We start from the raw sequence: 14,873 nt of genomic DNA on the forward strand, positions 1-14,873 counted from the left end.
TACATTTTAATGGTATGTGTGTTTATGTTTGGGAACCCCCCCCCCCCCCCCTCCCTACTTTCCTGTATGAGGATAAATAGCCTTGTCTATCATGTAAGGTTGTCTGGCAAACAGATTCCCCTCACGTCAAGCCAGATGAACACAAATGAGATCCCCAGGAGACGTTTCTAGGGGGTGACACTTATCGTGAAGGACATCTTTACAGGTAAAGAGGAGGTGGGGGGGCGACAGCCAGAAAGTGAGCATGGCTCCACCCATACATCACGCTGCTATTTAAACACACGGCTCTCAGGACGACATAAACAAGCAGGTTTTGGAGTTTTTTTTTTTATTTTTTATGTATGATTTATTTGTAGAAATTTCAAAACAAGACTTAATGTACAAAGATAAGAAATGAGAGGATAACATATCAGACAGCCAAATGGTGAGGATACACATTACAGCTTTTTTTCTGAAAAAAAATGCCAATATTTCCAAATGAATTTAACATTTTGGGTAATGACCTTGCAGCCAACTGGACTGGACTCTAGTTGTACACATTTGTATATTTTTCTCAATTTGATTGAAGCTCTAATTTGCTCGAATTTATATGATTATTCTCAGGTATATGTTACTCTATTATGTCTGCTTGATGTTACTGTATTGTATTTAAATAATTATGTAAGTTATGTGCTGGGAGCTCAGAGTTCATGTGAGAGGTCTCCTATTCAGAAAATAATTACAAAAGTCCTGTGTCCTGAATGTTCAAGGACAAAGTTTTTGCACTACCCTTTCTTAGTTTTTGCACTTCATTTAATGTGTAGAAGACAATGAGCAGTTGAGCAGTCTTATTTTCCTTTGAATAATATGGGGGACATGAATCGCAATATATCGCAGAATCGCAATACTTGCAGTATCGCAATATATCGCAGAATCGCACTACTATTGAATCGTGGCCCAAATATCGCAATACTATTCAATCGTCACATTTTTGCCAATTCCCACCCCTAGATAATATTGTAGAAACATATGCTTATGCTCATTCTTACTATCCCACCTTCTCTAACCTTCAACTCTCTAACTCACATCCACTCAAACACACACAAGCACATCCACTTGCATGAATTGAGCAATGTAAAGAATATATATAAGAGGACACAAAAATATATACATAAAAAAAAAAAATAATACAAGAAAAAAAAAAAAAATAATAATAATAATAAATATAAGTAAAAACAGTAATGCTGCATGCTGCTAATATGTGCTACCAATAAGGCTAGTTAAAACAGGGCACTGGTGCATTGTTGGGGCGAATCAATCCATGGTGGTGATATCTAGTTGGATAGACCTGACGTGATCTAAGAAGAGTTCCCAGACCTTACAGAACTTAGTAGAGGTGCCTAACCAAGAGTACTTAATTCATAAAATGAAGGGCATCTCTAAGCCATCACGCTGCTATTGAAACACACACGGCTCGCAGGACGACATAAACAAGCAGGTTTTGAAGCGTTGAACCCAAACGCGCCACAGCAACAGCATGAAAAATTAATCTTGATACCGCGATGTAAGGAAATGCATTAACATAACGGCGGGCAATCGGTCAGACCGCCCGCTGCTCGGCATCAATAACCCCCCCCACCCTCTTGTCTGTGTCTCCGCGTCTCTCTCGCTGACAAAACCATCAGGTCACTCCGAGAAATGGATGCGAGCTGCACCTACAGCACCTTCAGAAAACCATTAGATAACTGGTTGTCCACTGCTACGGGGGCTTTCAATATCATTCCACCTCAGAGGTGACCGGTCCCTCTCACACTAAATCACCGCACAGGACCAAGAGGTAATTATACTGCCGCCGTAAATCTTCCTGATGGCCCCGGCAAAAGTTAGATCATCTCCCTCTGCACACGCCGGCCATGAGCACATTCGATCAGGGATGCACACACGCTGTATGATGTGCGTGCTCGCACCACGGAGCAACCGATGGGGGCTCAGCTGGCCAGCTGTGTGGCACATGGGCCAGGCCGGCGCACTTTTCCACGCTTGGACTGAATCAGAAGTGGACCACATGCACTCGAAACCAATCGTCTATAAAGTAGCTTGCATGCTATTTACTGAGAATAGAAAGTATTACACGTATTTACATAGGGGAGCGGTCCTTCTGAAATGTTTATATCACGGCTATCAGTGGATAATAACTTTGTAGACTGAATACTATGAGCTAATATCAAGAAAAAGTAAGAGACCTTTTGGAATCACCTGGTTACACGTAAACACAACACAACGGGCTCAAGTTAATAAAGCACAAACAGTTGTAACCCTCTGTGTCTTTGTGAAACAAACACGTTAAATATTCAAAGTGCTAGAGGAAAAAGTAAGTGAACTCTTGGATCGAACAGAAGCTTCAGTGAGCTGCAGATCAGACCTGCACAAGGTTCAGGAGCGAATTCCAGTCAATGCATTTATTGACAATTTGTCCGACTGTGGACTGAACGTCTAAACTCGTTTACACTCTTCCCTGCTTTAGAAAAAAATCAACAATCCTCGTGTACAGGTCTGCTGAGGTCTCAGTTTTGTGAGGTTTGTTTCAAAGTAAGTAAAAGCTACTTTACAAATGACCTCCAATCTGGTTCATTTGATCGGAATCCATGTTTAATAACGTAATTGCTTTCGCCCTGAGGTTCACCTCCTTTTTTCAACCTGTACTGAGAGTTACGTATAGTTTCTTTAGACATTATAGCAGCTGAGAGAAATATTTGGCCAAATATATAGAGGTTATTTTGTGGAAGTTGAGATACAAATGGTTTAAAACAAACATGGAGGAAAATGACCTTTATTTGATTTAGATGATTTATGAGAGAAAAAGGAAAAGGCATTCAACAGTTTAATGTAACCTTGGGACTCACATACAAAATATGTTGGTTAGAACCACTGGCTGTAATCTGTTTGTATCCATAAAAAAAATGATATACACTCACAGTTAAACCTGCAATGTCACAGCACAAACAAACGTACACCTCTTAACGTTGAATGAAGTTTTTCAATCAAACATCCCATAATTACAGAGCAGTATTAGCTTTCATTTGGAGTCGTGGTTCAGGCCACCTGGCAAGCGTGAGTGAAGGATTCTCAACCGACTCCTGAGGGAAATATCTGCCAATATCCTTCGTGTGAGTGCTCCACGCTCCACTCTGTGCACCAGCTGATCGCTAACTGTATCGGTTTGCCTATATTCTGTAGCTCCCTGTGGGGTAACACAATGATGAGGCACCGTAACGTGTTTCTTACACGCACAGAGAATCCATGGAAAGCATTAGGTTCTGCACAGAGATGAATCCTCAGCTATAATTGTCCAATGACCGTGACTTTTGTCCTGTAGCAAATATCCTCAAATCACCTTAAATGGCAACGCAAGAGCTGATCATCCGTGAGTTTTATTCAGGTGATCACTCAGCTGCTCAAATCAAATGCTTTGTTACAAACTGCGTGTCAATGCCTCGTTCACGCAAAATGTCAAATGCCAAAACAACAATGTTGTGGTATGTGCTTTTTTTGTTTTTAGAGGCTATTCACACAAAATGTCAAACCTGTCGTTGAGATGTGCATGGTTGGAGTTTGACACGGGAGCATTTGAAATGATCAAGCAAGTGGAACTTTAGCAAACAGATGCACACACAAACACACACACACGAACACACATAAACACACACACACACGAACACACACGCGAGCCTCCGGGGATTGTATCACATGACCGTGGGCACAGGTGCGCTATGGGATGACCGTCTATTTTCTGCAGTTAATCGATCACATGAAGCCACTGGAGCTTGAATAGGACTCAACGGGCCAGAGAGTGATATAGACTGTCCGTGTGCGTGTGTGCCTGTGTATGTGTGTGTGTGTGTGTGTGTGTGTGTGTGTGTGTGTGTGTGTGTGTGTGTGTGTGTGTGTGTGTGTGTGTGTGTGTGTGTGTGTGTGTGTGTGGTGGGGCAATACATCTCCCTATACTCCATTGTCATCAAATTGCTCTACGACCACTTAAGAGCTGCCTGAGTCTTATGAGACAAACTGTAGCTCAGAGGCTTTTTGTCATCCACTCATTCACACACGTCATATGCACTCTCTCCCTCTCCCACACGCACACAGTCTCTCATGGTGGGTTAGGCACACGGGGGGGGAGGGGGGTCTCAAGAGGTTAGCTAATTTGGCCCACTGGTGCCTCAACCACGTCTTCCTCTCTTTCACTTCATCTCCCCCGTGCTCGTGTTGCACCAAACTGGCGCTCTCCCTCTAAAATATCCTGCCCGCAAACCAAATCTGATTGGCTGCTGCTTTCTTCTTAATATCAAACAACTTTCATTAGGTGCAGAGAGAGAGAGATGGACCTCGTTCAGAGCCAACCTTAGGCCCTCATCCACTGAACCGAATCCCCTGAGATCTGTAATAGATTCAGTGCAAAGAAATGGCTACCATTCTCTGCTGTGGTCTGTATAGTATAGTGTATATGTGTATTAACCTTCAATCTGTTAAAAAAAACAACTAATAATGGAATCTGTGTAAACCAACACAAAGAATGACAAAGTTGATAACATAGTTCTTCTCTAATCCTCACATTTAGGAACTATAATAACACTCAGTAGAAGTAGAAGTAGAAGTAGTTTGCCTCTGCCAAGGCCCAACAGTCCCCTTTGGATTCATGCAAGCTGCATCAAACTGCACACACTGCAAACTATATGTGTGGAGATCAGTCACCTGAATATACCCGATTTTTCTACAGATCCATGAATTATTCCCTGCATGGGAAATCTGTGAAAATGTCAAACAAATATCTTGGAACGTAAGAAAAAGGTAAAAAAAACTCACTAGATATGCACCAAAATGTAAAGGGTTCTTCCTTGGGGGAGGTCCCACATATCCAAAACATTTCTGGGGAACTTGGTAAAGCATATTTTGGTGTAATCTTGCTTAAAAAAAAATCATAATATCCTTGATCCTTAATCAAATCCAATCCAAGATTAAATAAGCTTTTCTGTGGCCCAACTTGGCAACCAAATTTCTAAAATCTATTCAGGAGTTTTCACATAATCCTTCTTGAATAAAGACAAACAAACAGCAATGAAAACCAAAGTCAAACAGCAAGCGATGAATAAAGAGGTCAACGAGAATATCCAATAATAACATAGTTGTACATACATTTTATGAACTGACAGAAGTCTAATCAACCAATTAATGTAGCTCCACAGACTTTCCTATTTGGAAAATGAGGTCTCAACTACTTTAGCCAGAACATATTAGAAATAGTTGAACTGTATAATGACAAATTGATGAGCCGTCCGTAAAAAAAACCTTTACATTCCTATGACGTTGAAAAAAAAAAGATTTGGCCAAACGATGTGGATGTTTGAATCGATTTTTCTGCTGGACAAAGAAGTGTAGCATCCATCTTACAACTGAACTTTACTCCGACTCTACTTGTTCACACTTGTGTCTCACAAACAGCACGGAGGTATAGACAGCATGTCGGAGCAGTCTGTATGCAGATGGCTGCTGTGGGAGGTAAAACACAACCGTAAGTGCTGATGTATGTGGCACAGTCGAGCATGTAGGAGTCAAGCGAGCATGCCTAAGCTGCAAATGTATTCTCCGTTGGCAAGAGAGAAAAAAAAAAAACAACAAAACGTAATTTCGCCAGCGACATGTTGCCAGTGCACGATGCAGCTGGACGAGGAGGTCTTTCTATTGGAGGGCGCACAATACACGTTTGGCCCTTTATTTTGATTCATGACACTTTTAATGTCATCAACAGGAAGTTGGCCCGTGCAAGAGTGCCTCTGAAATATGGCCAGGGCAGAACAGAGTGCTGTGTGCCGATCCATACTGATCCGCAGAGATCTGTTTGGAAAACTGGACAGATTATAAATGACAAGGTGTGTGTGCGTGTGTGTGCGTATGTGTGTGTGTCAGTGTGTGTGTTTGGGCTTTTGCTGGAGCATAAAGGGGCTCAGTGCAGAGCCCGTTCAGAGAGAGAGAGCCATAGCTCATGAGCGCAGAATACTAATCCCGTTGCCACAGTCACCCCCGAGCCGACAGCACTACACAGAGAGGGACACATGCAGTTTTGCTTGATTAACTTTAGTGGTAAAAAAAAAACAACGCACAACTACTCTTTTGCACAGGGTTCAATTATTCCTTGTCATCAGCGTTGGCGTGTGGACATGTTTCCCTGTGCCTGCATGTGTTTGGGTAGAGGTAAGGGGTTATTAAAACACCTGTATGTACTGTACGCCTGCACAGTGTGAAAGTAAACACCTCTCCGCTCTCATGCTGCTACACACACGCACACAAAAACACACACAGACACACTTCTTTCTGCTCTCATTACCAGATAGTGTTGTGTGAGGAGGGGATGAGCTGTGTGTGTGTGTGTGTGTGTGTGTGTGTGTGTGCATGTGTGAGAAAGTGACGGACCACTTGCTCCTGCTCAATGAAAGGGTGTTCTGGTCCCGTGAGTCCCAGCCAAATCCCACTGCTCTCTCGCTCTCTCTCTCTCTCTCTGGATTTCTCTCTCTTCCTCTGTTCCCCTCTTTCTCCATCATCCATCCATCTCTCTCTCCCTCCCTCTTTCTATCTTTCTACTTCTCCCTGATTTAACACATAAAACACAACCCACACCCTCCATCTGGGCTAATGAGATTTCCCAGTGATTGCTCGGTGTGTTCAGGGAGCACGCCATGGGGGAGCTGTGAACGTCGAGAGAGAGAGAGAGAGAGAGAGAGAGAAAGAGAGAGAAAGAGAGAGAGAGAGAGAGACTGAGGCAAGTGTCCAGTTCGTCCATTAAGGGCAACGTGACATCTGGGTATTGGAACAATGATTTACACCAAGACATCACCAGGGACAGGAGAATATTGTAAGCTGTTTTGAGACATGAACTTCGGAGGACGTCCCCACATTGAGGTCCGGACTTTCTTCCGAGTTTGTCTCTCAAACATAAAGCGCACAGCAGGACATTCTTGACTGATGTTCTCTTCTACCTGTCCTCTACATGTATGACACTCTTTTCCAGCTGTGTGCCCTTTGCATGCTACAAACGGCATCGACGCACACACTCGATTGCGGTGAATCCGCCAAACATGGTCTTATTCAGACATTATCCTGAGTTTTTAATGGGGGGGCTGGCAGGAGAAACTGCAGAGAATGATGGCAGTGACCGATCGGCTATCTGTATTCCCACACACAGCCCCTCTGGCTAATTTCAGGAGATTATCTGGAGTTCAGTGCATGTCTGAAAGCCAATATATGGAGATTTAGATGGCAGTATTTCCTTTACATGAATTATTTGTAAGTGCAATATGACATATAGGCTGGGGCAATATTGCAAACAAACATAATAGTATATTATAGTGTATTTATTTAGCAGACTAGAACAAGTGTACTGTTAGAAAAATGAAAACAACCCAAGCTGCATGATGAATGACTTCACTTACTCTGAGTAAAAAACTGAAAATCAAAGATTGAAAAAACGCTGAATTAAAACACTACGGTGTCTCTGTCCTTGCACTGCGGTGGTGGATACTGCAGCCGTGAGCTGAATGTGTTGTGACTGCTCTAAACCAGACTCCACATGCATCTTACTTGCTCGGCACACAAAGGCGAATATGAAAGCAGAACATGATCAAGCCTGTTATTTGCTAAAGAGGTCACATTTTGAGTGTATTACCTTTATCATAAACTATAATTTAAAATAATTAAACTTGGTGGCGGTTAAAATCTCAAGCAGAACTGTATTTAGCTATTTTTTTTGAATTGCCCTAATAGGCCTATTATAATATTATACACAATTTGGAGGCCATTTGTTGGATGATCTAATATTCAGGGACGTTTCAGTGCCTCAGAGCTCAAATTAGCTGCTTCTTTATTAGATTGTAATATTTATAAATAGGTTTAGTCAAAGTTGTTTCTTAAAAATGAAACATTTGCACACAAAATATATTTCTGATAAGCTTCATGTAAAGTAGCTGGAATAACTATTTCTATAATACCAGTGTCTCACATGACTGTATGTGATGTCAAAGTGATGAACCCACGCAGACACAGTAACCTGACCTGCAGTGGCCATCAGCCCTTTGCAGCTTTACAGCCTCTTTTATTCCAGTCTTGATGCAAGGAAACAACACTTTTACTGTTTGGGTTCATTCTCACCACCCTGGCGGCCTCATTTGAACCAGGCTCCTTTATGTCCTGTAAGCAAAGGTCACCCTCTAATGATGCGGTGATGATGATGTGTCAGTGGTGCACTCACAGCTTGTTTCTGCTGACCCCAAGTGGCAAGAGAAACCAGTTATTGCAGGTTTTTCAAGAGTGAAAACCAACCACACACACTCTCTGACAAACTCTAAAGGGAAACTTCCACGTCCGACCACAAGTTATGATGTGAGCGCGTCGACTAATTTAATTAGAGGGACGGCCACTGTGGCTCGCAGCCGAATGATGGATGAGCCAACACATACAGGACGGTGTAATTTTCCTGTGAGTGACTGATGAATGATTGAGGACAATGGGGTTGAGTCTCCATTCTATGTGAAGGATGAAGGATGAGATATCCACAGTGCACGTCTTCGCAGCCAATAACAGCTGATAGCTTTAAGAAGCATATACTTGAAGTATAATGAATCTATAAAGGGAATTTTCAAATTAGGTGAGACGCTATAGGTGGGTGGAGCCAAAATGACAAGGTGGAGTGGTCACCGGGTTCATATCTCGGGCACGACATCAGCTCTTACCCCTTATGCCCCGTGCTTCTCATCACCAGGAGAAAGAGGGTAGGTAAGCATCCATCATCCATCATGGTGACACATTCACAGTGATGCCAACACTGATAGTAGTGAAAGCAAAAGCACAGTGCTTGAAGCTTTTATTTTGAAAAGTTGTACACTTAAGTCTGATGATTGTGTTTCTTGTACAGACCCCTGAGATAGAACAACATAAAACATTGACCATCAAAACTTCACTGCACACAAACCAGGTAGGATGAACACAAAGTTATTTTAACTTCACTCTACACCATAGACTGTTTGTAAAAAGCTCAGGTCACAACGTCCAGCACACAAACAATTAAAAGTGACAATATATTGTAAAACTGTTTGAGGAGAACTCACTAAGGACAAAGGAAGAATTCTGAACACACACCAAGCAAACGGGGAGATGTCAAAGGGCACTGCACTAGTTACTGTTAAAGAGCATTTTACCATTAAAAGTAGATTGAAATATTAAAAGATATATAATATTATAATAATATATAATAATATTTGGCAACATATTGCATGTATTCTAATTTTTCTAAGTCTTCAATGTTTCTTGAACCTGACAGATCTGATAAGACTGTCAAGGGAGCCAGAGCTGTTCTTTTGCACAGAGCAGTGTGTAATAACACGTAGGATGCAAAGAGACAAACGTTGGGTTCAGGTGAACTGAACGTTATTTATATTAACACCGAGGGAACTGGGTGAGCAGTGTAGATAATGGATGGATGAAATGAAAAATATTATCTGAAGTATGCCGTGTTTACTCACTGGTATGTAGTGATGAATATGAATAAACACAATCAATCACACATAAACAGAAAATAAAGCCGCCCCCTTATTCTAACTTGAATCTTGAGAATAATGGGAACAATATAGTCTTCCTTACTGTCCACTTTACTGACACTTGAACCAGCATAAAGCAGCATTTCAACCCTATTACAGATTCTATCATTCTAAACTCAGCACGTTTCCTGAGGTGTGTAACCTCAGGTATTTATATTGAGGCTCCTTCTTCTGACTGTTGTTGACTAAAGTACGTGCACATAGCATGTAACGTGCTAAAAGAAGTACATTACAACCGTTTGATTAGTGTAGCTACACACAAACCCTGACATTTCTACACACTGACAAACAAGGAGCGTATTGCAAATCTGCTGCTGATGGCTCTTATCGTCTCCTAGCCGAAGGCATTCACGGGTATTTGTGTGTGTGAATGTGTGTGTGTGTGTGTGTGTGTGTGTGTGTGTGTGTGTGTGTGTGTGTGTGTGTGTGTGTGTGTGTGTGTGTGTGTGTCTGTCTGTCTTATCTCACACTGCAGTCTATTAGTGTGAGCATAAACGCATAAAACAATGCGTGGCTGTCTTGCAGTTGAGAACGTGAGCCACATTTCGGTCACATTTCTTCACACAGATGGGATCGGCGCAGTTCACTTGCATCTGTCGCTTTCAGGACAGTGATAAAAGAAAGAAGGAGAGAAGGGGGGATATTTTTCAGCTCCAGGAAAGATAAGAAAATTGTGAGGAGCCTCACGACACCTTCTGAAGAGGCTTATAATCTCTGTCAGGCAGAATCTTGTCCACAGGAGCATGTGAAGGCTCTCGGTTTAATAAACTGGGTAAATAAGCATCAGCGCAATTTGTATCAAGGTAACGAAAGTGTGAGCTGCGTGTGTTTCTACGCTTGGGTAATTTTCCAGCGAGTCAAAATTGTTTAGTGGGGAATCAACCATCAGCTGAATTTGTTGTGACTTGTTAATCTGGGCTGAGAAAACGCTGAACAGCTTCTCCTGGAGAATGGGAGGGACGGGTAGTGGGATAAAAAATGCTGAAATATCAGAGTGATGCACACACGTATGTTTGTTGTTGGTGCATCGCAGTCAACGCCACTCATGGCTGCTGGGAGAGGAGGACCGGAGAACCAGGGGATCCCTTTTTTTCCCTGCTTCTTCTTCCCGATAGACCTCACATTTAGTCACAGTAGCTCAAAAGCTGAATGTTCCTGTGCCTGCCTGCGCATCACATGATTTTTTTTTTGCATGACAAGCAGGGGAGATACAAACACTCCGGCGTAAGAACGTTGATCTATGTTGATTTATGCATTGCAGGTCATGTGCAAGGATTAAAAAGATTCCTCCAGTAGCTGAAAAGCCTAAAATCCAACGCGCATTAACAGAGTTTTATTCTCAACAACAGCATCTTTATATCACCCGCATGTGATGTCACTCTGTGCTGAATGAAACCAGTGATATGTACCTGCACTAAGTAAATAAACGGAACCAGCAAACTTGTTTTACATTGCATAATTCCGCTTGCATTGCACCTCATACCCAATTTATATGGAAATGAGACAATATATTTTTAAACAGTGTTTTGCATAGATATGTGGTCCAAATTTGTTCAGTGTCATAAAATCGTACATTTACAGATTTGATGGACAAAGACCCATGACGTCTGTGGGTCATATCCAGTGCTGATATAATGTCCACAAAGATTTCTTCACTAAGATGTGTACTTTTGTATTTTTCCGATCATTTCACTCTCCTCTTCCTGGAAGGATGAAGGACAAACACAGGCTTGTTTTCGCTATATCCCCTCTGTTATCGACAGATTCCACTGGCACAGAGGACCGATGCGCCCAAAGGTCGCCTAATTGCCATGCTAAGTATAATTCGGTCATTTGTACCTGTGCAATAACCCAAAAAGATGAATATATATGAGTATCTTTACAAAGCTCCCTCGGCAGCGTCGGGAAGAGAGGAGCCATAAGGGCTTTGCCAAAGGAGAAGTGATACAATGAGAGAAGTGAAGGTCAGTCACTATAATACACTATTGTTAGTCAGGGCTACAGTCGCAACAGGGGATAAAAAAAAATATATATATATTTTTTTTTTTTTTTACACTCAATCTAATTTCGAGGCAAATACCTTTACTGATACAATCTAAGTAAATGATTTGCCGACTGCTATTTGTGTGAATTTATTTAGTTCAATTAGTATCTTCAGAAAACAGAAGACATATCGTTGTACCTGCACCACACACCCACACACACACATACATGCCCACACCCACATACACACACATGGCAATGAGCTCCCATACAAACTCTGTGAATTGTGATGGACCTTATCTACAAGAGCACCAGTTAAGCCTCAAACACTTGAAAACATGTAGAAAACACCATGGTCATTTGATGAGTGGTTCAGTCTAACTGTTTCTCTCGTTGTTATCCTCTGCTGCAGTTCTTCATCTCCTCTGTGAAGTAGAAGCTTCAATCGACATTTAATCAGGTTGCTGTGTTTGATCAGGGATGGTGAAGTGAACAGGGAAGTTGCAAGATTCAAGCTCAGTGTTGGGTGTACTTTAATTTGGATATTTTAAGGTAATTAGGACATAGGGGAATTGTTTTGAAGAAAACACGCAAAAAGGCTTGCCCGCACGTCTTCTCATTCACATCATAGTGACAGACAAATAACAACATCGGTGCGTTTTGAGGTGAGACAAAGAAAAACCAACAGAGCTTCCGGGTATAATTGGCGTGAATTTAAAAAACACATCAACATGTGAGGTCAGTGTGCAGAGCTGCACCGATCCATCGGGCTTCTGTCTTCAGCAAAAAACAAACCAATCCGAGCAAACTGGCAAAAAATCCTCTGTCTCCCTCTATCCTCCCATGCCACGTCTCTCCCTCTGTCCCTCCCTGTCTGTGTATATTAGATGATAAATCCCCCCTCACCCCCGCTGATTAAATCCGGAGTGCGATAACCTCCCCGTCAGCAAGGTAAGGGCTCTCGGCGCGCTCTCTCCCCGGAGCTCTCACGATGTGTGTCAGTGAGTTGTTGAAGGCGGGCCAAGTCTCGCAGTAAGAATAACTGGGCTCTAATTAGTGCTGTTCACTCTGCAAACATGCCTACAAGCCACCTCAAAGAAAGTCATTATGTAATCTGTGAACTAGGAGACTCACTGCAGTGTCTCTACGGTCACTCCCTCATTTGTCTGCAGAGAATTATGAAGCAGAAGGAGCAGATAAATATATATTTATATCCCCATGTTTTAGATGTGCTTATGGCTTGTACGGTCCCTGTTCTATTCATTCGTTGACGAAGCATGTGTCTGCGCATGGGTTTAAAATCTGATCTTGTCCTCACAGAGGGTGGTTCGAACACACACATTCAGGTATATACACCAGACACACACACAGACACACACACACACACACACACACACACACACACACACAGCAAGACAAACACACACACGATAATATGCAGCCTGTAAACAGGAGTCTCAGGTGGGAGCCGCACCTCTTGGCCACATGGGGGAATCTCTAAAATATAAATCACAAGACCGAAATTTCTGTCAGGCATTTACAAATCTTTTCATGGGAGATTTGAAAGGCTCCCTTTGAACTGCTTCATTTTTTTTAATTAAAGGCCAACGCACCAAAGACCTAATTCAAATAACAAATTCTCTGTCAAGCAGAGACAAGCCACATCACTGAGGTGGTATTAAAGGCCAAATCAACAGGATAACATTCACCGCAGTGTTTAATTGCCATCACGAGCTGCGTACACAACAAGGACACAACGGATGATATTTGATGAAAACTTCTTTGGGGCTTTGAAGAATATATAAACTACCATGTGAAATCTGTGATATGCCACGTTGTCTTAAAGGGCATGAATAATAATCTCTGTGCCGACGTGTGCTCATGTGTCTTGCATTGAGAATGGGAACCGCAGCCCTGCACCGCCATCTCATTATTTCACACAAAAAAAGAGTCCTACCTTGTCGGACATCTCTGGGTGCTATCGCGATCGCATCGTTGGAATGCAGCTCGGTGACACAGCAGTCATCTGGAACCAGCGAGCCATTGCTGAAGCTGTGGGGCGTCTCCGGGAGCAGCGGAACAGGCGGCGCCATGATGTTGTGGTTCGGACAGATACATCCCGTCTGGGTCATCCCGCAGCCGTCCGCGTCGGAAACCTCCCGATCTCCGTTGTGTCCTGTGCGTAAACACTCCTCGAACCATCGGCACAGCACGCCGCAGGTAAACTGACTGGAGTTCTCGTTGTTAATGAGCAACACCTCCACCAGCCTCAGCTCCAGCAATTCCTTGGTTACCTGAGGCTCATCAGCAGCTGGGTGTCTTGTGAGACACAATTGGACAAAGTTTTTATCAAACTGTAAGAAGGAATAAGTTCCATCTGAGTTGGATTGGCCGCCACAGAGATTAATGACTTCCTGATCCCTGGCAGCGTCCGACTGTAAATGCAAGGGGCAGCTCTGATTGGATAGATGGTGGTCGAGGGAGAGTAGCATGGGGGAGTGTGTCCGACAGATGATCGGGTGGCGGGTGAAGCGGAGGTAGAGGGAATACTTGGTGGGATCCGGGTTTTCCAGGGACCAGGAACAGCCCGGCGCCCTGGAGGGGAACAGCTCCCGTAGGGAGAAAGACCCGTAGAGCACCCCAGCTACAAGGCTGGAGCATGTTGTGGAGACGGGTGGGGGGGCTCCCTCTGCCCCGGTGCTGGGGACGCCATCGGCAGCCCCATAGGCAGACTCAGCCAGGGCAGAGAGAGGCGCTAGAGCCAGGGCAGACACGGCAGCCAGAGCTCCAGCCACGGCCAGGAGAGAGGACAGCACAGACAGACACACCCCACCAGCAGTGTTCATCCTATGACATTAGTCCTGCAGGGAGAGAGAGAGAGAGAAAAGAGGATGGAGGGGCAGACATTAGACACATCAGGGAATATCTTCAAATTCAACTTGACAGATTTAACGCGACCCAGACAAAAGAAGAACTTGGAGAGCAGACTCATACAAAGTCTAGAACATACAAAAATGTTGCTGGACAGTTCTTCTTAGACTCAGAGTTCAACATAACCAACTTCATGGCAGTTCCTCTTCATTCTTACACACTCACACTCTCTCAAAAACAATAACACCAGCACCATGCTGAGTTGGATTAAAAGGTTTGTTGACTTGGCTGTTGAAACAGGCATTGAGTGGCCTGCTCGGTGCTTTCCTGCTGACACACACACACAAACACATCGCATCGCCTGCTGAGCAGCTCCCCCAAGGCTTAAACTATTACCAT

General features: G+C 43.3%; 1 protein-coding gene across 1 annotated transcript in view; it reads right to left on the minus strand.

The window, feature by feature from the left end:
- adgrb2 (adhesion G protein-coupled receptor B2) overlaps positions 1–14,449 on the minus strand; it is a 152,190-nt gene extending 137,741 nt beyond the window's left edge. The window contains exon 1 of the mRNA XM_061092573.1: positions 13,561–14,449. Coding sequence (XP_060948556.1) covers positions 13,561–14,449 — 889 coding nt within the window. The remainder of the gene's footprint in view (positions 1–13,560) is intronic.
- Positions 14,450–14,873: the final 424 nt, after the last annotated feature.

Source organism: Limanda limanda, chromosome 19, assembly GCF_963576545.1.
Source record: "Limanda limanda chromosome 19, fLimLim1.1, whole genome shotgun sequence".
Classification (NCBI taxonomy): Eukaryota; Metazoa; Chordata; class Actinopteri; order Pleuronectiformes; family Pleuronectidae; genus Limanda; species Limanda limanda.